We start from the raw sequence: 25,615 nt of genomic DNA, 5'->3' as shown, positions 1-25,615 counted from the left end.
ATATGTACCACAGCTTTCTTATCCATTCATCTGCTGATGGACATCTAGGTTGCTTCCATGTCTTGGCTATTATAAACAGTGCTGCGATGAACATTGGGGTACACGTGTCTCTTTCCCTTCTGGTTTCCTCAGTGTGTATGCCCAGCAGTGGGATTGCTGGATCATAAGGCAGTTCTATTTCCAGTTTTTTAAGATTGAATCTTTAGATGAATTTGAAGCAAAGATGTGGCTTGGGGCAGAGAGGCAGTTGACTGACCATGCACACTACATTAAGTCCTTCCTTGAAGGAGGATCTTAGTGGGTCATCTCCAAGTCTACAGGGTTTTAGTGACTGATGGTGTTATTCAGATCTTCTGTATTCTTACTGGGTTTTGTGTGTGTGTGTGTGTGTGTGTATTCTATCAATTACTGAGAAAGGTGGGTTAAAATCCCACATTCTGACTGTAGATTTACCTGTTCTTCCTTTTAGTTCTGTCAGCTTTATGTATTTAAAGCTATGTTAGCACATGTACATTTATAATATCTTCCTGATGTGTTGACTCTTTTATCATTATGAAGTATCCTTTAATTCTAAAAATAATTCTTATGTAATCTGTTTTGCCTGATACTAATCTAACTCCTCCAACTTTCTCATAGCTATTTTTATCATGGCTTATCTTTTTCCATTCCTTTTACTTTTTAACATGTTTGTATGTTCATATTTAAAGTGAGTCTCTTAGAGTTAATATTAAATTACTTTAGGAAAAATATTGGAGCTTTGCTTCTTTTATTTTTGGGGGACACTGGATGAAGTGTACATGAGAACTTCTGTACTATTTTTTTCAATGATGTAGATATAAAATTATTTCAAGAATGTTTATAATTGCTTGTTGGTGGTACGTTTTTGTAGTGACGGCTTTAAAATTCTTGACTGATAATTCCAACATCTGTACTAACTATGTGTTGTTGCCTGTTGATTGTCCTTATTTATCCTAGTTGAGATTTTTTTGTCTTTGAGTATGATGAGTACACTCATTTTGGATTGTATCCTGGGCATTTAGAGCGTTATGAGACTTTGGTTCCTACTTAAATAGACACTGGAGAGGGAGGGATGGGTCTGCACCTTCAATGCCATTCACCTTGTATAGGGCAGGAGTGGTTGGCAGAGCTCTGCCCCCATGATCTGTTTGGCTACAGTGTCTGGTGGGGGTGGGAGGGCCACCAACTCTGTTGTCATTTGTGCACGTTAGGGATGGTCATCAGAGCTCTGCTCACAGATTACACAGCACTCAGTTGGGGAGGTCGCATCCTATAGGACCGCTGTCTTCCCAGTCCTTGGTTGGAGACGGTGGGCTTTTTCTTACGGTGTTTTTCTTATTGACCTCCATCTGTTGGTGGTTCCAGGTTGTGAACCGCTATAGCACCCAGGGTGAGATACATGAGTGGCAAAAATCTCCAGGGAATTCACTGCTACATTTCTCAAGATCTGCAGTCTCTAGCCAGTTTGTCTTATTTTTTCACCTTTTCAGAGTCTCGTTATAGTTGCTTTGTCTTTGGTCCAAGATTTATAGTTGTAACTAGCAGGAAAAATAGGGTGGAATGCACTTTATCTTCTTTGGAATGAGACATCTCTTACTGGTTTTTAATGTTTCTAATTTCTATGTTTTCTAACTTTATTTGCCCTGTGTATTTTGTTTTTCAGGCAAATGAAGATAAAACAATGTCAGCCAACCTAAAATACCTTTCTTTAGGAATTTTGGTCTTTCAGACTACCAGTTTGGTTCTGACGATGCGTTATTCTAGGACATTAAAAGAAGAGGGGCCTCGTTATCTGTCATCTACAGCTGTGGTTGTTGCTGAACTTTTGAAGATAATGGCCTGCATTTTATTAGTCTACAAAGATAGCAGTAGGTATCTAGGGTTTTTTGGGTTTTTTTTTAAGTCACTAAAGTTTATTTAATTGTTTTGGAGTTATTCATATATATATATGTGTATGTATATACACACACACACACACATACATACATACATACATAGACACACACACACACACACACACACACATATATAAGACTTCCCTATTGGCTCAGCAGTAAAGAATCCGCCTGCAACACAGGACCCACAAAACACTCGGGTTCGATCCTTGGGTCAGGAAGATCCCCTGGAGTAGGAAGTGGCAACCCACTCCAGTATTCTTGTCTGGAGAATCCCATGGACAGAAGAGCCTGGCGGGCTACGGTACATGGGGTCACAAAAAGTTGGACACGACTGAAGCGACTTAGCACACACAGTCCACACATACATACATACACATATATATATAGGTATGCATATGTATATGATATATATATATATAGGTGACTACACATTGGAACACTATTGCATTAAGAACATTTCAATTTTCATTTTATTAAGATAGTTTTAGTCTAGTAATAAAAGTATCTTATTCTAATCTATATTGTGATTTTATGTCCTGATTAATGCTATAAATATGAAGCATAGTTTCTTACATTTACAATAATTTTGAGAATAAGAATAATTTAGAGGAGTCATAATTTTTTACTAAAGTCTAAGCTTTTTTATTTTATTTGCTGCATGATTAGTTCAGCCATGACTAATTTTATACACACACACACACACACACACACACACACACATTGTAACATGTCTTAGAATTTATTTCTTTTTATGGCTAAATAGTATTCCATTGTATGTATATGTGTGTATATATATATACATTGGAGGTCCCCAACTTAATGATGGTTCGACTTAATGATTTTTTTGACTTTGTGCTGTGCTCAGTCACTCACTGATGTCTGACTCTTTGCGACCCCATGAACTCTAGCCCACCAGGCTCCTCTGTCCATGGGATTTTCCAGGCATGAATACTGGAGTGGGTTGCCATTTCCTATGATGGCATTAAAGTGATATGCATTAAGCAGAAACCATACTTTGAATTTTGATCTTGTTCTGGGCTAGTGATACGATACTCTCAGGGTGCTGGGCAGCCACAGCAACCTGCAGCTCCCAGTCAGACACGCAATCTCAAGGATAAACAACCAGTTCACTTACAACCATTCTTACCCATACAACCAGTCTGTGTTTCCTTTCAGTACAGTATTCAATAAATTACATGAGATATTCAACACTTACTATGAAATAGGCTTTGTGTTAGATGATTTTGCCCAATATTAGGATAACGTTTAAGTGTTCTAAGCACATTTAAGGTAGTCTAGGCTAAGCTATGATGTTTGGTAGGTTAAGTGTATTAAATGCATTTTTTACTTAAGATATTTTCAGCTTATAGTGGGTTTATTGGAATATAACCCATTGTAACTGAAAAAAGATCTGTGTAACATTTTATCCATTCTTGTATTGATGGACACTTGAGTTGTTCCACTCGTTGGCTATTGTAAATAATGCTGTGATAAACAATGAATAATCCTGCATTAGACACACAAGTCTCTGCTTTCATTTCTTTTGAATATATACTTCAGGATAGAATGGCTGAGTCATATGGTAATTCTGTTTAACATTTTGAGGAACAGTGAGACTTTTCCACAACAACTGCACCATTTTAGATCCTACCAGCAACGTATAAGAATTCCAATTTCTCCGTATCCTCACTAGCACTTATTATTTTCCATTTTTTAAAAATTACAGCCATTCTAGTAGGTGTGAAGTAGTATCCCATTGTTGTTTTGATTTGCATTTCCCTGATGACTGATAATGTTGAGCACCTTTTCATTTGCTTATTGGCCATTTGTGTATCTTTAGAGAAGTGTCTGCTTAAGTCTGTTGCCCATTTTTGAATTGGGTTGTTTGTAAATTTTGTATACTTTTGAAACTGTCATGTTGGCCATTGTACTGGAGTGTATCGATCTGGGAGAGACAAAAAGAGATTGTATTCAGAAAATAATAAATGTTTAAAAAGATGCTCTACCTCTCTAGCAATGAGAAAAATCAAATTAAAGCCACAACACTCAATTTCACTACCCTCAGACTGCTAATAAGAAAAATGTGATAACATTAATTATTTAAAAATTTAATTTTAAGAATGAGCTAATATTTTAGATTTTTTTCTGCCAAAACTAAGAAAAAATCTTGGTAATTTTTAACTACTTACTTTTTTGACTATCTTAGAGTCAAGAAAGGATGAATATCTAGCAGCATTTTTAAAAGTTATTTTCATTTTAAAACAGTTTTCATAATCAGAGTTTTCAGATTTTATGTTGAGAGAGTCATCTATAAAGTGTCATTATCGGTAGAGTGGTAGGGTTCCTTAGACTTTCTCCTTTCTTTGGGAGATTATGTATCTCTTAAAGTTCTTTGGACTTTTTTTGTGATTGATACTGTGGATTGGCTAGCTCAGAGTCCACTGTTAACTCCTTCCCCCCTTTCTTATCTCTAAAGTAGAGAATATAAAAGAGAAGGGTTGATTTTCCAGCTCCCTTGCAGCATGGGGTAGGCATGCAACACATAGCCCTGATCAGTGAGAGGGAAGAAGATGCCTGCTAGGCCACTGTTCCCTCCTCTTTTTCTTTGGTTGCCAAAAGGAAGAACCAGAGGTGCTCAGTCATTTGGTAACCTGTTGTAAAAATCACGTAGACAATAGATGAAAAGCATGAAATTAAAAACCTTATATATAGAGAGAGAGAGAGAAAGAGAGAGAGAGGAAACTTAGGTCCCTGATGTCATTACTGAGCTGCTGTAGCAGCTTTGGACCTGGACTCATGGTAATGTGAGACAAATCCCTGTGGATTTGAGCCAGTGTTGGTTGAGTTTTCTGCTGTTTGAGCTAAACCCACTTCCTAACCGATACCATTTTATGATTAAAGTCTTCATAATTATTAATTGGCATGAATGACTGATAGAATGTATTATAAAATACTAGGTATTATAATGTTGCTATGATAAAGTAAGAATACTTGGTTGACAAATTAATACTATGAGATTTTTATTATCATAAATATATGTGTGTGCGTATCAATTTATTTCCCAGTGAAAGATATATATTATTATAAAGACAAGGCACTTCTTAATACACTATCTTCTTAAGATTTAACATTTGAAATATTAATATCATTAAAGGTATAGATTTACCTTATTTTGGAGAAGGCAATGGCACCCCACTCCAGTACTCTTGCCTGGAAAATCCCATGGATGGAGGAGCCTTGTGGGCTGTAGTCCATGGGATCACTGGTGTTGGACACGACTGAGCGACTTCACTTTCACTTTTCACTTTCATGCATTGGAGAAGGAAGTGGCAACCCACTCCAGTGTTCTTACCAGGAGAATCCCAGGGATGGGGAAGCCTGGTGGGCTGCCGTCTATGGGGTCGCACAGAGTTGGACACAACTGAAGCAATTTAGCAGCAGCAGCAGCATACCTTATTTTATTGCAGATATTGTGTTTTTTACAAATTGAAGATTTGTGGCAACCCAGCATTGTCAAATGATAATGAGCATTTTTTAGCAATAAAGTATTTTTTAATTAAGATATGTAGATTTTCTTAGACATAATCCTATTGCACAGTTAACAGATTATCATACAGTGTGCACATAACTTTTATTTGCACTGAGAAACCAAAAAAGTTCTGTACTTTATTGTGATACTCACTTTATGGCTGTGGTCTAGAACTGAACCTGCAATCTCTCTGAGGTATGTCTGTAGACCTCGAAGTATCTTAATAGGTAGCTGAATTTCCATTTTTTTTACAGGTGAAGAAAACAAGGATTTGAGAGAGAACATGGAACGGATTCAGAGTTACTTAATTACTGATTTTGTCCATTTCGTGTTTTTTCCTAGAATGTAGTCTAAGAGCACTGAACCGAATACTACATGATGAAATTCTTAATAAACCTATGGAAACACTTAAACTTGCTATTCCATCAGGGATATATACTCTTCAGAATAATTTACTCTATGTGGCACTGTCAAATCTCGATGCAGCTACTTATCAGGTATCTAAAATACATTTCTAGTAATCCTTCTAAGAAACAGACAAACAATAATATTAGCTGTTTTCTTTTTCAGGTCACATATCAGTTGAAAATTCTTACAACTGCACTATTTTCTGTGTCAATGCTTAGTAAAAAATTAGGTGTGTACCAGTGGCTCTCCCTAGTAATTTTGATGACAGGAGTTGCTTTTGTACAGGTAACTATTCAAGATAAGTATAACTTTCATTTTTATCACAGTTTCAGAATCTCATTTTGGAGAGTATGGTTGTTCTTTGTTGATGCAAATTAATGCTTATTCTCACAACTGTTTTTGAGGGCTTCCCCATGAGGAAGATACCACATTGGGACTATAAATGATACAAAGAAATCAAATCAAATCAAATAATCTGAGGCAAAGAAGTGAATAGTCTATTTAGGGAAGTAAGACACTTTGTAAAACAAAGCTGATTTTTACTTAGTATCGGATCATTTGAGATCAGTCACTCCCTTCCTATTGTCTGTCAGCTTCCCTGATACACTCCTTCTTGGTTCTTTTCACATCTTTCTAATGGTTCCTTAGTGGTTTCCTTCCAGGGGTCCTCTTCCCTCATATACACGTTAGAGATTGGGGTTGTTGATAGGCTTATTGTTTCTCTTAAATTATGTCCTTATTTTTGGAGATTTCATTCTTTCTGGATGTTTTTATTAATTCATATGCTGATGGGTTCTTGATCTGTGTCATCAACTCTGGTTATCACCTCTAGTTTCAGATTTGTATATCTAAAAGCCCATTGGACGTCTTTGGTTGGTTGTGGGCTTCCCTGGTGGCTCAGACAGTAAAGAATCCACCTGAAATGCAGGAAACCTGGGTTGGATCCCTGGGTCAGGAAGATTCCCTGGAGAAGGGACTGGCTACCCACTCCAGTACTCTTGCCTGGAGAATTCCATGGACAGAGGAGCTTGGCAGGCTACAGTCCATGGAGTCGCAAAGAGTTGGACATGACTGAGCGACTAACAGGTTCACTTTTCACTTCAGTAGGCCTTATAAACCAAGCATATCCAAAACTAAACTTTACCTTTCCCCCACCAAACCTGTTCTTTATTTCTATTTTTTTCCAGGCATTCTTTACCTAGCCTGAGAGTTGTCCTAGAGTCTTCCTTCAGCCTATACATCCAATCACTAAGACTTTGTGACTGTTTTCTAATACTTCTTGATTCTGTCCTTGTCTGTCTCTACTAACATTTCCCCATTTCATGACTTCTTTGTTTCTCAAGTAATCTTTTGCAGCAAATCCTAATTGATGGTTTTGTTTTGTTTTTTACCATCACCGAAAATTCAGCCTCCACTTATTCACCACTGTGGGCTATCTAAAAATAAATCTAATCATGTCAATTTCCTGCTATCCAAAGTCCTCCTTCCCTCTCCCCACAGTCAGTTTCCTTAGAGTGTGGTATGTATTGTATATTTTCAATAAATATTCCTGATATTAACTGAGTATTACTGAAATATAATTGGCATATCAAACCCATATTTTCATAGTCCTACTTAAGGTAAAGTAGTTGGTATTCAATTTTTAAAAGTGAGGTATTTTAAAAAATCAAGTAACTAATAGTTCAGGTAGGCAAAAACCATGAGAAGGATAGAGAAATAAGTGAAGTTTTAGGAATGCTGATCTACAGAATAAAGCTCAGAATGATTAGCTTGATATGGACCTTCCATAATATAGCAACCACTCTGGACTTATTTTTGCTGCTCCAATACTTCACACTCTGAATTTCTATAACCGATCTGCTTGTAGAGGCTATTTTGTGCATCTGTGCATTTATTCATTCTCTCTTTTTTATGGAGAAGAAAATGGCAACTCATTCCAGTATTCTTGCCTGGAAAATCCCATGGACAGAGCAGCCTGGCGGGCTGCAGTCCATGGGGTTGCAAAGAGTCGAACACAACTAAGTGACTAAACTGCAGCAACAGCAGCTCTTTTTTTTAGGGTATTTTTAAAATTATAGATTGTAAAGGCAATATCACTATGGGAAAAAAAAATGATTCTAAGGTTTTTTCAAAAGCTCTCCTCTGTAATCCCCAGGAATGGAAATGGTTGCATTTTTACCTTAAGGTCTAAGAGTGGGCTCTAAACATGTATTTTGTAAAATATTATAGGAATTAAACTTGTGTTGTTTCTTTTTGTTCAGTGGCCCTCAGATTCTCAAGAGCTTAATTCTAAGGAACTTTCAGCTGGCTCACAATTTGTAGGCCTCATGGCAGTTCTCACAGCATGTTTTTCCAGTGGCTTTGCTGGGGTTTACTTTGAGAAAATCTTAAAAGAAACCAAACAATCAGTGTGGATAAGAAACATTCAACTTGGTAAGTTTTAAATGTTTTCTAACATTACTTTTAAAGTGATTATATTGTTATATTTAAAGATTTCTATGTATCTTTAATTAAATAAACCTTATAAAAACTGCTTGTTGTTGCAAATAAAATTTTAGAAAGAACATTTCACATCCCTTTTGGTTCCTTTTTCATCGTGCAATACTTTGATTAGTTGTGACTTTATTTAGAAATTTGCTTTACCATGCACTCTTTGCGTATGTTACCAGAGAATTTCCCCTAAAGAGGTGACTCCTGTAGTATAACCATTTCTTTATTCATAGTTTAGGATTGCTCCAGGAAATCTTAGTTCCAGTAGTCATAAGGGATAAGTCTACCATAAGCTCTGTGGTAGAAGTAAGGGATTCAGCAGTGAACAAGACACATTTCCTTCTCTCACTGAGCTGACTTTTCCCTAATGGTGAGACTTCAGTAACAACCTTCTGATGTTGCCTGTGGCTGACTGTTTCTTTTCTAACTTTTTGGATATTACTTATCATACATCCAAAATTTTTAATTAAAAAAAAATGCCATACCACATACCTGAGTTATTATATCTGCATATATGAATGTGAATATATGAAAATGTAGATCTAGCAATAGGAAGATACAATGAAATATACAAAAGTACACATTTTACAAATATTTGAATGGGGTATCCATACAGTCCTGTAATGTATACACTCTATTTTTTCAGTGCCCCAAAGCTGGTAATCTGTTCTGTTTTACATTCCCATGTCTTTTTCTTAGTCATAATATAGTACTAAGTATATTTTTTCTAAGTTTATATAATTATACCACTAAAACAACTTTTAATCAAATTTTATCAAAATGGAAAAGTTTAAAATTATTGGTAATGTTAATGGAAAAATCTCTCTCCTGACAAACCAAAGGACATATAACATACTTTACTTTTTTTTTTTTAAGGTTTCTTTGGGAGTATATTTGGATTAATGGGTGTATATGTTTATGATGGAGAACTGGTATCAAAGAATGGGTTTTTTCAGGGATATAACCGACTGACCTGGATAGTTGTTGTTCTTCAGGTAAAGCATTTAAATTCTTGTATTATGCTAATAAATTTTATTTTAACATAGAAAATCAAAATAGCTATGATGTACTGATAGGAGGAAAAAGGGCTTCTCCTGTTAGTACTCTCATTATATCTAGTTTATTCAGGGAAGTTAAAATAGGACTGATCTAAATGCCGTAATGTAAACTTTATGGTATTTAAATTTAACATAATGAAAATGCAAGATTAAGAATAATAAAAGAGTTAAAGCTGAGGACAAATATAACTTTTAATTTTTCTACAGTTCTAATCATTTCACAGGAAGTCTAAAGTCAGTTCATTCAAGCTCAAGAAGCAGATCTAGATATTTAAATCTGTAACAGTTTAAAAGTTTAATATTCATTACATATTGGAGTATCCCTATCAAATAACCTCAGTTTATAACTTGAAATTATTCAAGGGTTGAGTAATTTCATCTTCAAAAAATACTTAAGTACTCTGGAGGAAACAAAAATGAAGATACAAGTCTCTGCCTTCACAGCCTTTCTCTAGAGATATTTGAAGCTGAAAGTCCCTTAGGGAAGATGGGTGAGAAGGTAGCAAAGGATAACTGTGTTTTGAAAGCAGGAAGGATACTTCTATTTTTAAGATAAGAGAAAAGGAGATAGGGATAAGTGAAAATTCAGAGAAAATTTGAGAAAGATTTTATGATGGCTTTTATCCTGTTGAGGAGGAAAGCCCTCTTTCCTTAAGAAGGGACTACAGACTTGAGAAGAATTTAAAAGGTTTGGTACAGCTGGTATGAGGGAGAAAATAGAAGAATGAGAGCACTGCCAAGAAATAACAGGACTCAAACATCTATTTATAGTGAGCTCATTGGCATAATTTGTGACTTTCTCTCTTAAAGCTTTTACCATTTGAAGAGGTGCAATGAAAGTGGGTAACTCAGATTTGGGAGTTGATACGTAGAGTTTGGTGAAATGAAATGAGTCATGTCTGACTCTTTGCGACTCCATGGACTGTAGCCCACCAGGCTCCTCTGTCCATGGAATTCTCCAGGCAAGAGTACTAGAGTGGGTTGCCATTCCCTTCTCCAGGGTTTGGTAGAAAACAAAACTATGAGATATGGTAAAACCATTATTTAAGTAGCTACAATTTGGAATTTGAGAGGGATTTGGCAGAAAGTTCTTTCTATACTCTTAAAGAGAATGATTAAAGTGCTTCAGGAAGAGTACTCTGACAGCAATTTGAAAGGTAGATTAGAATGGGAAGAAACTTGAGGAAGAAAGCCAAGTTAGGCAATTAAAAGGCTAGTAAAATATCAAGTTACATTTTATTTTTAATCAAAAATAATATTTCACTAATCAGAGTATTCAATCTTCCCACATTTGTCTGAAGAATTGATGTTTAATTACTAAATTGGATAAGGATAGATATTTTATTCATAATATGGTCAACTCCATTATAACAAACTGCAGATTCTTCTGGTAGTTATTTTATCCGATACCTTTTGAAATAGAGAGTCTATTGAACAAAACCTAGATGCTCATATGTTACAAAATGTTTCATAAAAATCACTTATTTAATGGAATCAGATTATAGGACAAAAAAGTATTTTGAAAAGCAGTTTTATATGTGTCTATTTTTAAAAATAATCTTTTAAAACTTCTGCAGGCACTGGGAGGCCTTGTAATAGCTGCTGTTATTAAGTATGCGGATAACATTTTGAAAGGATTTGCAACCTCTTTGTCCATAATATTATCAACACTAATATCTTATTTTTGGCTACAAGATTTTGTACCAACCAGGTAGTGTATTCTTTTCTATTTCTTTAGATCTTATTTAGAAAAATGAGTCTTTCATATGATCTGATCTGAAAAATTTTGTTCTATTACAGCTTTTAAAGAAATATAGTAAGATTCATTTAACTACCTTTTTAAAAGGGTTTCAAATTAAATGCATGAAAGTCTAACACTAGACAGTTTTTTATACAGTTTGGCTGGCCAGAATTTCCCCAGTAGATCTGAATGGTGGTCTTTCCCCCAAAGTTAAAAGTCATATTTTTAAAAATTATTAAGTCATATAAAGTCATTTTAAGAATTTATATAGCTTAAGCTAGGAAAGGAGGTGACATTCTTGAAGAAGATAATTTGTTTATAAGATAATTTGAGTCACCTTTGAAAAGGTGGCTCATGAGAAAGTTCTTTAGGGAGAAAAATAGTCTAGAGAATTGCAAAAAGAATGATGGGTGAAGCAGGAGACCCAGGACTGTGCAGTGTCATGGATACCAAGAGAGAAGACAGAGTGAGGATTAATAAAGTATAACATATAACATAAAGTTATATTTGGTCTACAATTATTAACTTGTAATCCCAGGGTAATGAGATTATATTTTAATGGATTCTAGGATACCATCCTTAGTTTCCTGTAATTTCAATCCCTCTTCATCTTCTCATTTTCTAAACTTTGGAATACTGTCTTCATTTGTCTTTGGGCTTATATCTGCTCTCACTTCCTTGGTGATCTTTATTCTCATGAATTTAAATACTGTTTATAGGCTAATAACTTCAAATTTAAATTTGAACTCCAGGCCTTTATATATAATTGTCCATTTGTCTATTTTCTCTTCGGTGTCTACTAGATAACTCATTCCCCATCTCTGTCAGGGTTCTCAATTTGTTGTACATACCTTCATTCTTTCAATTGCTTAGGCCTTTTAACTTAGGAACACAATTTATCCTTCTTTGAAGGCAGAGTCTATAGATATGGACATAGATAGTTTTATAAGAGAAAGTTAAAATGTATGAAAATTTTTTATTTTCTCAGTGAAGTCATCCTTCTCTTTACTCTCCTGTCACATGTCATTCTAACACAGAGACAAATCCTATTAACGCTTCCTTTTTTATATTGCCGGAGTCTGACTGTTTCTTACAACCTCTAATGCTATCACCATGATCCAAGTCACCCTCATTTATCATCTAGATTAAGGAAATAGGCTCCTGACTTGCCTCCTTGCTTCTTCACCTATGTCTCTGAATTTTCCCCATTCAGTAATCAGAATGATTATTTTCAAAATCAGTGTACTCAGGAACCTTCTGATTGCTTCCCATGTCACTCAAAAGTTGTCACCATCAGTGGCCTCTTTGGTTTGGCTTTTATCTATCTTTCTATCCTCATCTGACATTACTTACCTCTTGTTTGCCTTTTTTTTCTTTTTCTTTTAACCTTTTTCCTATGGGCTCTGATTTGCCCTTTATTCTTCTTGGAATACTCATCCCCTACATGTTCACATGGCATACTCCCTCATGTCTTCAGATCTTAGCTCCAACATCCCTTTATCAAGAGATGTCTCTAAAAAAAGAGCAACCCCTCTTTCAACATTCTTTCCTTCTGTCTTCCAAAGTCTTATCACCATCTGATAAGTAAGCAAGGCCAGAACTTGGCATATAATAGATACTCTGATTGTTGAATGAATGTTTAAGATCTTAAAATTTTAAGAGTTAGTAAAATTCGTTTGTGTTAGTAAGAGTAACATAGGATTATGGGTGGAATATGGTAGTAGAAAAATGTAATATGCTTGTTATATTTTTATGTTGAACATTTATCGTTTGGTTCTTCTCTAGAAACTTGAAAAGTAGGACTGGGACGTGTGTTGAAATCTGTAATTTTTCTGAGGCATGAATTTAAAAGTGTTGCTGTTTTTAGCTTGGTTTGGAAATGAATTACTTACTAGTGAGACTAATAATTAGCACCTCTATCTTAACGATGTTTTATTCCCTACCTAAACTACCTAAGGGCTTCCCAGGTGGCTCAGCGATAAAGAATCTGCCTGCAATGTAGGAGACATGGATTCAGTCCCTGGGTCGGAAGATCCCATGGAGAAGGAAATGGCAGCTCTCTCCAGTATTCTTGCCTGGGAAATCCCTTAGATAGAGGACCCTAGGGGCTACAGTCCATGCATGGGGTCTAAAAAGAGACAGACATGACTTAGTGACTAAATACAACATTAAATTCCCTACCTATTAAATGGGGGAAATTACATGCTTTAATATTATTTGAGAATGTTTAGTACTTGTAGATTTTAAGGGTAACTTAAAAAGGCATACCTTAAAAAAAATTAAAACCTCATATAAGGCCAAGGTGATAACTTTAAATCTTTGAATCATGCAGGGAATAAAATAAGTAAATGAACAAGTAAACAAGCAGAGGAACAAAAGAGTTTTTTTAGTAAGGTGCTTGTATGTGTAAATCCGTGTTTCTGAGGGAGCATGTAGAGTATGTTGGGATGAAGATAAAAGGAGAAAAGACAATGATACTGTTATTATTGAATGAATGAATGTTTTGAGAATATGCATAGGACACCAAGTTAGATGGAGGAGACAGGTTATTTTTCCTAAAATAGATAGCTAAGCCTTCCATCTTTATGTATTTTTACTTTTGTGGAAAACTTCCATTATCTAATAAATGCAAAGATCTATATTCTGAATGTAATAATATATTTTCCTTTGTTATCCCCATTTCACCTACTGAAACAGTTTTTTGGTTTCTCAGTACTACCCTTGAGCCCTGTACCTGCCTTTCTGATTGTTCCTTTGGTAACCTGTCAGTTCTCACTCACTTTCTTACCCATCTTATCTACTGTCATGTCTTAACCTGTCCTCTCTATGAAGAAGTCCCAACTTCACCTTAACTCTAAATTCCTATTTTCAGCTGGCTGCTGGACATCTCTACTGATATCATATCACCAGTATTCCCTTTCCTGTTTTTAGGTGCTCATTTTTTGCTTATTGGTGTTACCATCCTTATATTTAGACTTGCTTATTCTTTTATTTGGAGAAGGCAATGGCACCCCACTCCAGTACTTTTGCCTAGAAAATCCCATGGACGGAGGAGCCTGGTAGGCTGCAGTCCATGGGGTCGCTAGAGTTGAACACAATTGAACGACTTCACTTTCACTTTTCACTTTCATGCATTGGAGAAGGAAATGGCAACCCACTCCAGTGTTCTTGCCTGGAGAATCCCAGGGACAGGGAAGCCTGGTGGGCTGCGGTCTATGAGGTAGCACAGAGTCAGACACAACTGAAGCAACTTAGCAGCAGCAGCATTCTTTTATCAAAAATTTATTGCTTCCACTATGTGTCTGTCAGTGTACTAGAAGATCCTAGAGAAATAGGAATGCATGAATAAGGTATGATTTTCTATCTTCAAGGAGGTCTCAGTGATCGGAGAAACAGAATAAATTATAACTATGATCAATGCAGCAATGGAAGTACATATACAATCCATTAGAAAGAGGGGGTGCAAATCCTTTAAGTATTAAATTCTGGCAGCTTCTTCCTTAAAATTTTTTTCTCTCAGAACCATCTAAAAATAGCTGGATTGGGAAAGCAGGGGTTTCCTGATAGTAATAGATATTCTAGTAGATCCTGTTAGAGATATCATAGAATGGATTCCTAGAAAGTGGATCAGACAACTTTCCAACTGAGCATGTGATTTTATACAATTCCAGGTTTCTGGAAAGCTAGGAAAAGCTCATTATGATTGACCAAGAAAGTGCTCAGTCAGAGTCTAAGTAGTTAACCAAATATTCCTGTGGTAGTAATTTTCTTTAGGATACATTGTAGGAAGTATTATGTTCTCTTAATTGTCTACATATACCTGTATTCAAGGCTTTTGAAAAGTTGCCCATCTGCAGCAAGTCAACACTAGACGTATCATAACAGGTAGTGACTAAGCTCCCTATATATGCTAGGTTCTTAGAATATAATGATGAGTGAGGAACACATGGTTGAACAGAGGAGCAGAATGTAAATATCATATTATTTACTATAGTGTGATAAAGTGTCACCATAGAGTAACTTTGCTTGGGGAAGTTAGTCTTAGAGACTTTAGACCTGAGTTGTTATCAATAAGCAGTTTTCTTGGGAGGGACGTTGCAGGCAGAGGAATAACATCTACAAAGACAGTGTCCCGAAAGGCATGTTGTGTTCCCTGGAGGGGGTTGGGTGGAGTGTGGGAGATAAGACTGCAAGGACTGTATTATGAAGGGCCTTTAAATCATAACTGTTAATAAAACTTTAAAAACAAGACTAATTCATATCCCTGTAACAGCACTTCAAAGAATATACACGTTAAAAGTTAAGATTGATATTCTAGTTTATATTCAGTTTAAGTTCCAGTACCAGTTTCTATTCATTTCTAGTTTATAATAAGGTATATTATATATATGTGGATAGATGAAGAAAAAAACAAGTCTTCTTGCACTTAATCTAATTTCCTTTTTTAAAGCATCCTATAAAAACTGATCTTCCTTGTAGCTCAGATAGTAAAGAATCTTCTTGCAATGCAGGAGACCCGGGTTCAGTCCCTGAGTTGGGAAGATCCTCCAGAGAAGGGAATGGCAGTCCACTCCAGTATTCTTGCCTGGAGAATACCATGGACAGAGGAGCCTGGTGGGCTTCAGTCTGTGGGGTTGCAAATGGTCAGACATGAATGAGCAACTAACACTACTACTGTAAAAATTAGTCCTGAGTTTTATTTATTAATACCTTTGACTTTAAACTGAACTTTACTTTGGTTTGAAAAGAGTGCAGTTTTCCCTGCATATTTTCAAATTTTGTTAAAAAATCGAAATCTGTTAGTCTTCAATGTATTATAGGCAAAAAGCATACTAAAATGAAATACTTTATATACACATACATGTCTAACGGAATAACTGCTGTATACCCCAAACTAACAAAACATTATAAATTAACTACAGTTTTTAAAAAAGGTTTTAAAAAAAGATGAAACACAACATTTTATACATACTTATTTTGGGAGACTACAGTATATATAGCACAGTGGATGGAAGTGCAGGTTTGGCTCTAGAGTCAGATATACCCAAGTTTGAATCCCATTTTCTGCTTCAAGCTGTGGGACTTTAAGACAATTATTTAAATTCTCTAAACCTGTTTCTTCTTATATTAACAAATGAGGGCAATGCTAGTCCTTCTTCATAAAGTTGTTTGAGAACTAAATGAGATAATGCATGTAAAACACCCAGCTGAATATCTGGAACCTAGTAGCCACTTAGTATTTGTTAGCCATGTTACTGGAGCATTTTTTCCCAAATTATATTTGTGTTTTATAGTAAAGAAATATAATTTGTGTTGTTTTTAATCTGATTTTCTCTTCTTCATTTTTTCTTCATCTATTTAGTGTCTTTTTCCTTGGAGCCATCCTTGTAATAACAGCTACTTTCCTATATGGTTATGATCCCAAACCTGCAGGAAATCCCACTAAAGCATAGTGGTAACTTACCTGGTTTTTCACAGTGGTGCACTGGGAATCTCAATATTAATGCTGCACAGAGGACTTCTACAGATTCTAAGAGAAAATCATCATGCTGAATCTGATCATAATGTTCAAATGGTTTGAAAATATAAAAGTTTAAGGATAAAATATACATATATGTAACAAAATGCCTATTGCATCTAAAAATCAAAACTTGAACATTTCCAGGGATTAGAATAATTACTAGAGGAAATTTAAAATTTGAGTTTTTTAAAAGATATTATGTTTTTGATTGCTGCAGAAATATCCTATGCACTCTTTGAAACTGCACACAGCAAGTGTCAGACAACAATTTTGCAAATCATATATATTTAATTTTATTAAATGTTTTTTATCTTATTCTTTCTGTACAGATATATCAAATAACATGGATATTCAAAGTTTGAACATTATAATTATCTATAAAGCTGTGAAGAAATAGTATGATTTGAAAACCATTTTCACATATCTCAGATTTTTATATTTATACAGAAGATTACTAAACAAAGGATTGCTATATGTTGCAAATGTTCAAATGCATAAAAGTTGATAAAGTAACTTTCTGGGTCTGATCTGTCAGAGAAAAAAATTCATACTTAAATTTAATATAAAGAAATATACACATCTGTTTTGTCCATCTAAACTTTAAGATCTTTTTAGTGCTTTGAAACTGCTGAATGCAATCCATTTGTTCCTGTGCTAGATAGTAGCCAGTGACTTTTACATTAATGGAGTTTTGTTCTTTATCTCTTAATTGTATTTCTTTTCTGTAAATTGGATAAATCCTTACTATTACTTTAAAATAAATTTCTCTCTGTGTTAATTTCCATTAAAGTTTTAAAATGTAATTTAAAGGGGTTAAATACTCATTTAATAATTTAAAATAATAATTATTGTCTAATGTCTCCATTTGGAGAATTTTAAACTATCAAAGCATATACTCTACACAACTAGAGCATTTTTAGATGACCATTTTATTCACTGATCTATAACTGATGACAAAACAACCAAATATATAATAGTATATACATGAATAAATCGAGACCAGAATGACTTAGACATTCCAGATTGCCATGATATACTTTAAATGGCACTATAACTATAAATTCAGAGTGTTCAGAAGAACTTTCTAGGCCTCTCATAAACCCACCATTCCTAGGAATGTTCTGATCAAATGTCTGAGAGAGGCAACCAAATTCTGAACTCCCTTTTTGTGACCTTACAAAAGCTGCCAAGAAAGAGCCACAACTTTGCTTTATAGTAGTGGTTTATTTTCCATTTCTTTTCCATTTGATTAGCACTGGAGTTGAGATTGCAAATTACATGAGTTATGGTTCAGGGAGAGAAAATATAGCAGAAATGATCAAATGAATTGGTGGGCACAATTACTTTCTAAAATTGAAATAGGGGTTTAATTTATTGTTGACTAGAGACAGAATTACCTATTGTGTATAGAAGTATTATACTTTATTTTTTCCTTCATGCATTATGTATTTTTAAAAAGTCTCTTGTTCTAATTGTATAAAAACTGTAAAAAATAAATATTTTTATATAATTCTAATGAATTTTGTTTAAATTTGGCTGAAAATACTATGTTACAATCTGTTGGCTTGTCTCGGCTAATTAGGACTGGCTATGTTACTTTGCTGAGACAAACCTAGTCTCAACAAGACACAGGCCTAATATATTCCATATAGAGTTTTTTAAAATGCTTAAAATTACAAAGTATTTTTACATTAATTTGCTGGTAATTCCAAATTGGTACCAAGCAAACTTTCTGGAACTCTGACTTAGATTTTTCAGTGACTACTTTTTAGAGTATTTATTAAATAACTTTACTACAATTTGAGAATGGTGTTTTTAGACTCTGACAACATTCACATTTACATTTACTACTTAATGCTAAGAGAAATCTAAAACCTGTAATGCAGAGAATTCAAGACTAAATATAAAGATTTATGTTCAGCTTACACTGAAGTGTTGGGTACTTATGTATTAATCTGGTATGCATTCATCATTAATTGTGAATTCAAGTTTAGTCTCTCCCAATTTTAACACTTCAAAAAATGATACAAGCAAATTATTGGACATCAGACATGTTAGTTATAGTGGAAATATATTTTCAGGTACCCCAAAATAACACAATTTTCAAGATTCCCTCCAAAGTTTATAAAATGTAGTCAAGAGTTCGGAGAATGGGCAAAATAGTCTAAAGTATATTCTCAAAGCAAACTTTTATTAGACAAGCATAATTTATATTTTGCTTTTCTAGTAGGTTGGAATAGAGAATTGGTTGTATAGTCTAAAGTTTTTGATTCATAAAGAAATAACCATATTTGAAACAGTGGACCCGTTTCCTAGATCACATCATATGTACACATAATGCCATTTTCTTCTGTGTGTGGTGTGTGTTTTGATGACTTCCAAAAGCCTTATCATGTCAACCTTCTATAATGATGATTCCTTGATTATTTAAATTCTTATACTTTTTAAAGTTTACATTTATCTGTCAACAACTTTGTTCATTTTAAAGAAACGTGCTAATGCATGGGAGAAGAGTGCCAGTTGATAGTTCTATAAAACTTTAAAACTATGGTATTTTGGAAGAAAAGCTTGAAATGCAACATATAGATGTAATCAACACAGTAATATTACCAATTCTTTAATAAGTGATTTTTAGAGAGGTCGTAGACTACTTTTACAGTGGAAAATGTAGTTTAGACATGCAAAACTTGAATGTTTACATCTATTTATATTGAATGTCACAGTTTCATAGAAGGAAAGGTGATTTGAGATTTAATCTATATTCCAAGGAGACAGAATCTGAGTGGAAACTAATAGACTTTGTGCTTAGTAGACCTAGTATAATAAGACTATTTGTAAGAACTGATAAACTTTTCCTACATATCAGATTATTAAACTTTAACATTGTCATTGTATAGTCACTCATCTGAGTTTTGTATTTAAAAACAGGGTTTAGCATCACTCATTGTATTTACGCATTCATTGTTATAATATTTAATTACATGTGAATGTATGCTCTACATGATAAAAAGTTTATAAAAGTTATTTATGCTATATTGAAAGTCATCTTAAGAATCTCCCAGATATGTAGCATATTTAAAGTACTTATAGGACCAAAGGAAAAGCACCTTTATCAAAATCTGGTCCTGTGTGCCTTGCTTTACCAAATACCTGGCTTTTCTTGAGGATATTACTGTAATTCACAATTTTGGACACATAGGCAAAATTAGGATGTTTGAAGAATAACTATAATTCAATGTTTTCATTGTTTCAACATTTGCTATTTAAATTCATTATCAGAATATTGAAATAGGTATATTGTATAAATATTAGTAAATAGAATTTATTTAAAGAAATTATGGTACCATTGCTCCATCATTGAACTTTTGAAACTTTAACAATTGTATATAACTCTCATTTTGATTTTTTTCTTATTATAAGATATAATTTACTGTGATTTTTAAAATATTTTTTAAATGACTTGGATTCCGAATTTGTCATTATATGTATTTCATTTGTTTAAAAAGATTCTTTTGGGTTTGGGGTTGTGATTTGTATATTTAAATCTTTTATGGACATAATTCAAAAGAATGTATAAATTGGTCTTTTGTTTAAATGGCTTTTTAATTGATAAATTTCTCTTTGTCATTTTTTGGTATCCAGTTATTTTCTATTCTCTAGATTTCTGAAAATAGATTATTTTCATAACTATGTAAATTTTTTGCTATATTTCCTTGTTTTCCTATTCACCTGTGTCTGACTTAACCATGAATTAGTCTTTCCATATATCAAAAATGACTCCCTGAGGCCTTTCCTACCTCTCTGGTTACCTTCCTTTTTACTGTGCTCTTCCTTTTTACTTTGCTCTAGCGTGAAAGACTGGATCTTATTTAAACTAGTTAGAATTTCTCTACCTGTATGATTATAACAGTCTAAAACTTTTTGCTTTAAACAAATTATCTCTTTTGATAGCGTCAAAATTAAGAGATTACAGTAATTGGTATATGTTTTCTTCATAATTTATTTTTTTGGCTGTGTTGCATGGCTTGCAGGATCTTAGTTCCCCAACCAGGGATCAAACCTATGCCTCCTGCAATGGAAGTGTGGAGTTCTAACTACATGAGAAGCACCAACTGAAAATCTTTATATTTGTATTGGAATACTTCTATTGAAAGTATATCAAAATTCTTGAATCCTATGCTATGCAAATATGTTTCATAATCTAAACCTTACAGATACCACTGCTATTCGGCAGATTCAGATAGTGACCAGTATTAGTAATCATAATTGTCTTTATTGTTCTTAAAGAGAATTTTTTCCAAAGCAGGATTGATTACCTACATATTCTAGAAGAGAAAATATCAGAGGAAATAAACTGACCTCAAATCCCGAAGATTTGAAATTCTACTATTGTAGAGCATCTTGGTGACTATAAATTCAGAGGTTTCCCAAATTCACCTAGGTCCAATAATTCACTGGAAAGACAGAACTCACTGAAAGCTATTATATTCACAATCATAGTTATTCCAGAGAAAGGATACAAATTAGAACCAGACAAAGGAAGAGAACACTGGACAGAGATAAGGAGGGGTCTAAATTCTAGTCATCCTTTCCAGTTGTCCATTCCTGGTGAAGCCTTGGACAATGTTGTATATATACTCCAAGCTAAAATCTGTGATACTCCATGCAGAGTACTGCCAACTGGGAAAATTCACCCATGCTTTGGTTTTCATATTTTTACCAAAGTTTTATTATTTGGCATGCTTGATTGATTCTTTGATCACATAGTTGAACTCACTCTCCAGCCCTGATCCTCCCTGGAGAACTAGCAGACCTCAGATACCAGAGTCTCATGTTAGCATAAATTAGCTTATGTAATTTGAGGAGCCCAACATGAATAATAAAGACACTTCTCCTACTGGGACCTCCTGAGGATGTAGGCCAGAACTTTTTTGGGGTAAGACCAGATTCCTTACCATTCATCACTAATATACATTTTTCTGAATTGATGAGAATGACACAAGCAATGACAATTGTTTATAGAGATTGTGCATGCTGCATGCTAAGTCTCTTCAGTCATGTCCGACTCTTGCAACCCTGTGGACTGTAGCTTACCAGGCTCCTCTGTTCGTGAGATTCTCCAGGCAAGAATACTGGAGTGGGTTGCCATGCCCTCCTCCAAGCATTCCTCCCAACCTAGCGATCGAACCTGTGTCTCTTACATCTGCAGTGGTAGGTGGGTTCTTTACCATGAGCTCCACCAGCGAAGCCCATAAAGACTTACACACATTGTCATTTTTAATTTCAGAAATTTTGTCAGATGCTTCTGAACATACGACTAAAGGGTAGAAAAACAATCAGATACAGTACTAAGTAGCACTTGTATTTTTTATTTAGTTTTCAGTTCTGATGTTTAATGACAATTTTATTAAATGTTGGGATAATTAAAAGACAAATTTAAAAATGTGTAAATTTTAACCTATGCTGTATATTTATGTACAGTTTTGAGCTAATTTTATTTATATATTTATTTTTAAGATCTAATTGGCTTTTTTGGCAATTGAATTGAACAGCATCCCATCTAGCAACTAGAAGGGTGTTTCCTGAGCTAATTTTAAATTACCATTAGGCATCACTACTCTGAGGAGGAGTTCATAGAATAAAATTGGTATCAATTGCTAGGATGGCTCATAATAGACCTTCACTGTTAACTGATAGCTCCACATTTCCAGTCATCCTTTACTGGTGTTAAGTATCAAACCTCATTAGATCTAACCAGGTTTTTTCATTTTTGCATTTATTTCTGTTTACTTATTTAGGGTCTCTGATATGTTAAAATAACTTCTTTAAAATGAACAGTAATGATATTCCTTTGAAAATAGTTTACCTGAGATATACACTTTCATCTTTTTTTTTTAACTTAAACTCACTAAGGATTTAAAAGAATAATGAATGCTGTTACAGTGTTTTGGGGTAATCTGAAAATGCACTCTTGTTAAGATGTATTTTAAACGTAGAGTATTAAAAGGTTTAATTAAATGTGTTAAATCAGACTTTACTTATATATTTTAAACAAAATCTGTGGATGTGGGTTTATGTGTTTGCTGTTTCTTAAAAGACATTGTATATAAAAAAACACAATTTCTAATAATTGGGGATTTAAGTTTTCTCCTTAGGCTGAAGTTTTATTATGTTTCATTTTACTTTATTCTGCTTGGATAGTAAATACAGCCATTAAAAATTACACTAAGCGCTTTTTTCTAATATATGCAAGGTGCTTCAATACATTTTAAATATTATAACAACAGTAATGGTTCTTGGGTGATGATAGGATTACAGAAAATCAAGTGAGTTTATGCTTCATTTTATGACTTTTAAAATACTGCTATGAATTCTAAAATTTTAAGTCTCAAGCTTGCTTTGGATGTTTTATAGTCTTCCCTAAGAATCTGCCTGTCAATGCAGGAGAAGCAGGTCCGATCCCTGGGTTGGGAAAATCTCCTGGAGAGAGAAATGGCAACCCACTCCAGTATACTTGCCTGAAGAATCCCATGGACAGAAGAGCCTAGTAGGCTGCAGTCCATGGGGTCGCAAAAGAGTTGGACATAACTTACTGACTAAACAACAACTCTCTCTCTCTCTCTCTCTCTCTCTCTCTCTATATATATATATATACACACACAATGCCCCAAATTTCCATTACTTTGTATCCATTACCTTTTTGTTGTTCATCAGTCACTACTAAGTCATGTCCAACTCTGCAGCCTGGTGGACTACAGTGCACCAGGCTTCCCTGTCCTTCACCATCTCCTGGAGTTTGCTCAAATTCATGTCCATTGAGTCAGTGATGCTGATGCTATCTAACCATCTCATCCTCTGCCACTCTCTTCTTTTGCCTTCAATCTTTCCCAGTATTGGGTCACAAAGAGTCAGACATGACTGAGCGACTTCACTTTTCCCAGCATCAGGGTCTTTTCCAATGAGTTGGCTCTTGGCATCAGGTGGCCAAAGTATAGAAGTTTCAGCATCAGTCCTTCCAGTGAATATTCATGATTGATTTCCTTTAGAATTGACTAGTTTGATCTCCTTTCTGTCCAAGGGACTCTCAAGAGTCTTCTCTAGCACCACAGTTCAAAAGCATCAATTCTTTGGCACTCAGCCTTCTTTATGGTCCAACTCTCACATCCATACGTGACTACTGGAAAAACCATAGCTTTGACTATACAGGCTTTTGTCAGAAAAGTGATGTCTCTGCTTTTTAATATGCTGTCTAGGTTTGTCATAGCTTTTCTTCAAAAGAGCAAGCAAATTTTAATTTCATGGCTGCATCACCAGCCACAGTGATTTTGGAGCCCAAGAAAGTAAAATCTGTCACTGCTTCCACTTTTCACCTTTTATTTGCCATGAAGTGATGGGACCAGATGCCATGATCTTAGTTTTTTGAATGTTGAGTTTTAATACAGCTTTTTCACTCTCCTCTTTCACTTTCATCAAGAGGCTCTTTAGTTTCTCTTTGCTTTCTGTTGTTAAAGTGAAGTGAAGTTGCTCAGTCATGACCGACTCTTTGCGACCCCATGGACTGTAGCCTACCAGGCTCCTCCGTCCATGGGATTCTCCAGGCAAGAGTACTGGAGTGGGTTGCCATTTCCTTCCCCAGGGGAATCTTCCCGACCCAGGGATCTAACCCGGGTCTCCCGCGTTCCAGGCAGACTCTAACCAGGGAAGCCCCTCTGTCATTAGAGTGGTATCAACTGCGTATTTGAGGTTGTTGATATTTCTCTGGGCAATCTTGATTCCAGTTTGTGATTCATCCAGCACAGCATTTCGCACGATGTACTCTGCATATAAGTTAAATAAGTAGGGTGACAATATACAGCCTTGTCTTACTCCTTTCCCAATTTTGAACCAGTCTGTTGTTCCATATAAGGTTCTAACTGTTGCTTCTTAACTAGCATACAGGCTTCTCAGGAGGCAGATAAGGTGGTCTGGTATTCCCATCTCTTTAGGAATTTTCCACAATTTGTTGTGATCCACAGTCAAAGGCTTTCAGGCTGTCACTAGTCAGTGAAGCAGAAGTTTTTGTGGAATTTCCTTGCTTTCTCTGATCCAGTGGATGTTGGCAATTTGATATCCCGTTTCTCTGCCTTTTCTAAAGCTAACTTGTACATCTGAAAGTTTTTACTTCACATACTGCTGAATCCTAACTTGAAGGATTTTGAGTTTAGCATGTGAAATGAGTGCAAATGTACGGTAGTTGAGCTTTCTTTGGCATTGTGTTTCTTTGGGATTGGCATGAAAACTGACCTTTTCCAGTCCTGTGGTCACTGCTATTTTCTAAATTTGCTGACATACTGAGTGCAGCACTTTCACAGCATCATGTTTTAGGATTTTAAATAGCTCAACTGGAATTCCATCACCTCCACTAGGTTTTGAACCCCGGTATCCTGCATTGCAGGCAAATTCTTTACCATCTGAGCCACCAGTGAAGCCCTGGGTTATCTTTAGGCACTCACAAAGTAAGCATTGTTAAAGACCTTTTTTTTTTTCCTATTTAAATTTTCATTCTGCTGCTGCTGCTAAGTCGATTCAGTAGTGGCCGACTCTATGCGACCCCATAGACGGAAGCCCATCAGGCTCCCCTGTCCCTGGGATTCTCCAGGCAAGAACACTGGAGTGGGTTGCCATTTCCTTCTCCAACGCGTGAAAGTGAAAGTGAAGTCGCTCAGTCGTGTCCGACTCCTAGTGAGCCCACTCCTAGCGAGCCCATGGACTGCAGCCTACCAGGCTCTTCTGTCCATGGAATTTGCCAGGCAAGAGTACTGGAATGGGGTGCCATTGCCTTCTCTGAAATTTTCCTCCACTTCTCATTAAAAAATAATGTTTGAGTATATAAAAGTTGAAATCATGGTATGCCCATTTGCCTTCCACCTGAACTCAACAATTATTAACATTTTGCATACTAGCATTATCAGG

The 25,615-nt window shown here is 35.1% G+C and overlaps 1 protein-coding gene across 1 annotated transcript in view; it reads left to right on the top strand.

Moving 5' to 3' along the window:
• The window catches only part of SLC35A3 (solute carrier family 35 (UDP-N-acetylglucosamine (UDP-GlcNAc) transporter), member A3), a 45,455-nt gene extending 25,165 nt beyond the window's left edge, over positions 1–20,290 (top strand). Inside the window, exons 2-8 of the mRNA XM_010830996.1 lie at positions 1,682–1,886; positions 5,788–5,942; positions 6,016–6,138; positions 8,115–8,286; positions 9,220–9,338; positions 10,979–11,112; positions 16,505–20,290. Coding sequence (XP_010829298.1) covers positions 1,700–1,886; positions 5,788–5,942; positions 6,016–6,138; positions 8,115–8,286; positions 9,220–9,338; positions 10,979–11,112; positions 16,505–16,595 — 981 coding nt within the window. The 5' untranslated portion in view covers positions 1,682–1,699 and the 3' untranslated portion in view covers positions 16,596–20,290. The remainder of the gene's footprint in view (positions 1–1,681; positions 1,887–5,787; positions 5,943–6,015; positions 6,139–8,114; positions 8,287–9,219; positions 9,339–10,978; positions 11,113–16,504) is intronic.
• Positions 20,291–25,615: the final 5,325 nt, after the last annotated feature.

The sequence above is a fragment of the Bison bison genome, unplaced genomic scaffold (genome assembly GCF_000754665.1).
Source record: "Bison bison bison isolate TAMUID 2011002044 unplaced genomic scaffold, Bison_UMD1.0 scf7180017864519, whole genome shotgun sequence".
Classification (NCBI taxonomy): domain Eukaryota; kingdom Metazoa; phylum Chordata; class Mammalia; order Artiodactyla; family Bovidae; genus Bison; species Bison bison.
Note: the sequence above shows the minus strand (reverse complement) of the source record. Positions and strands in the feature narration are given on the sequence as shown.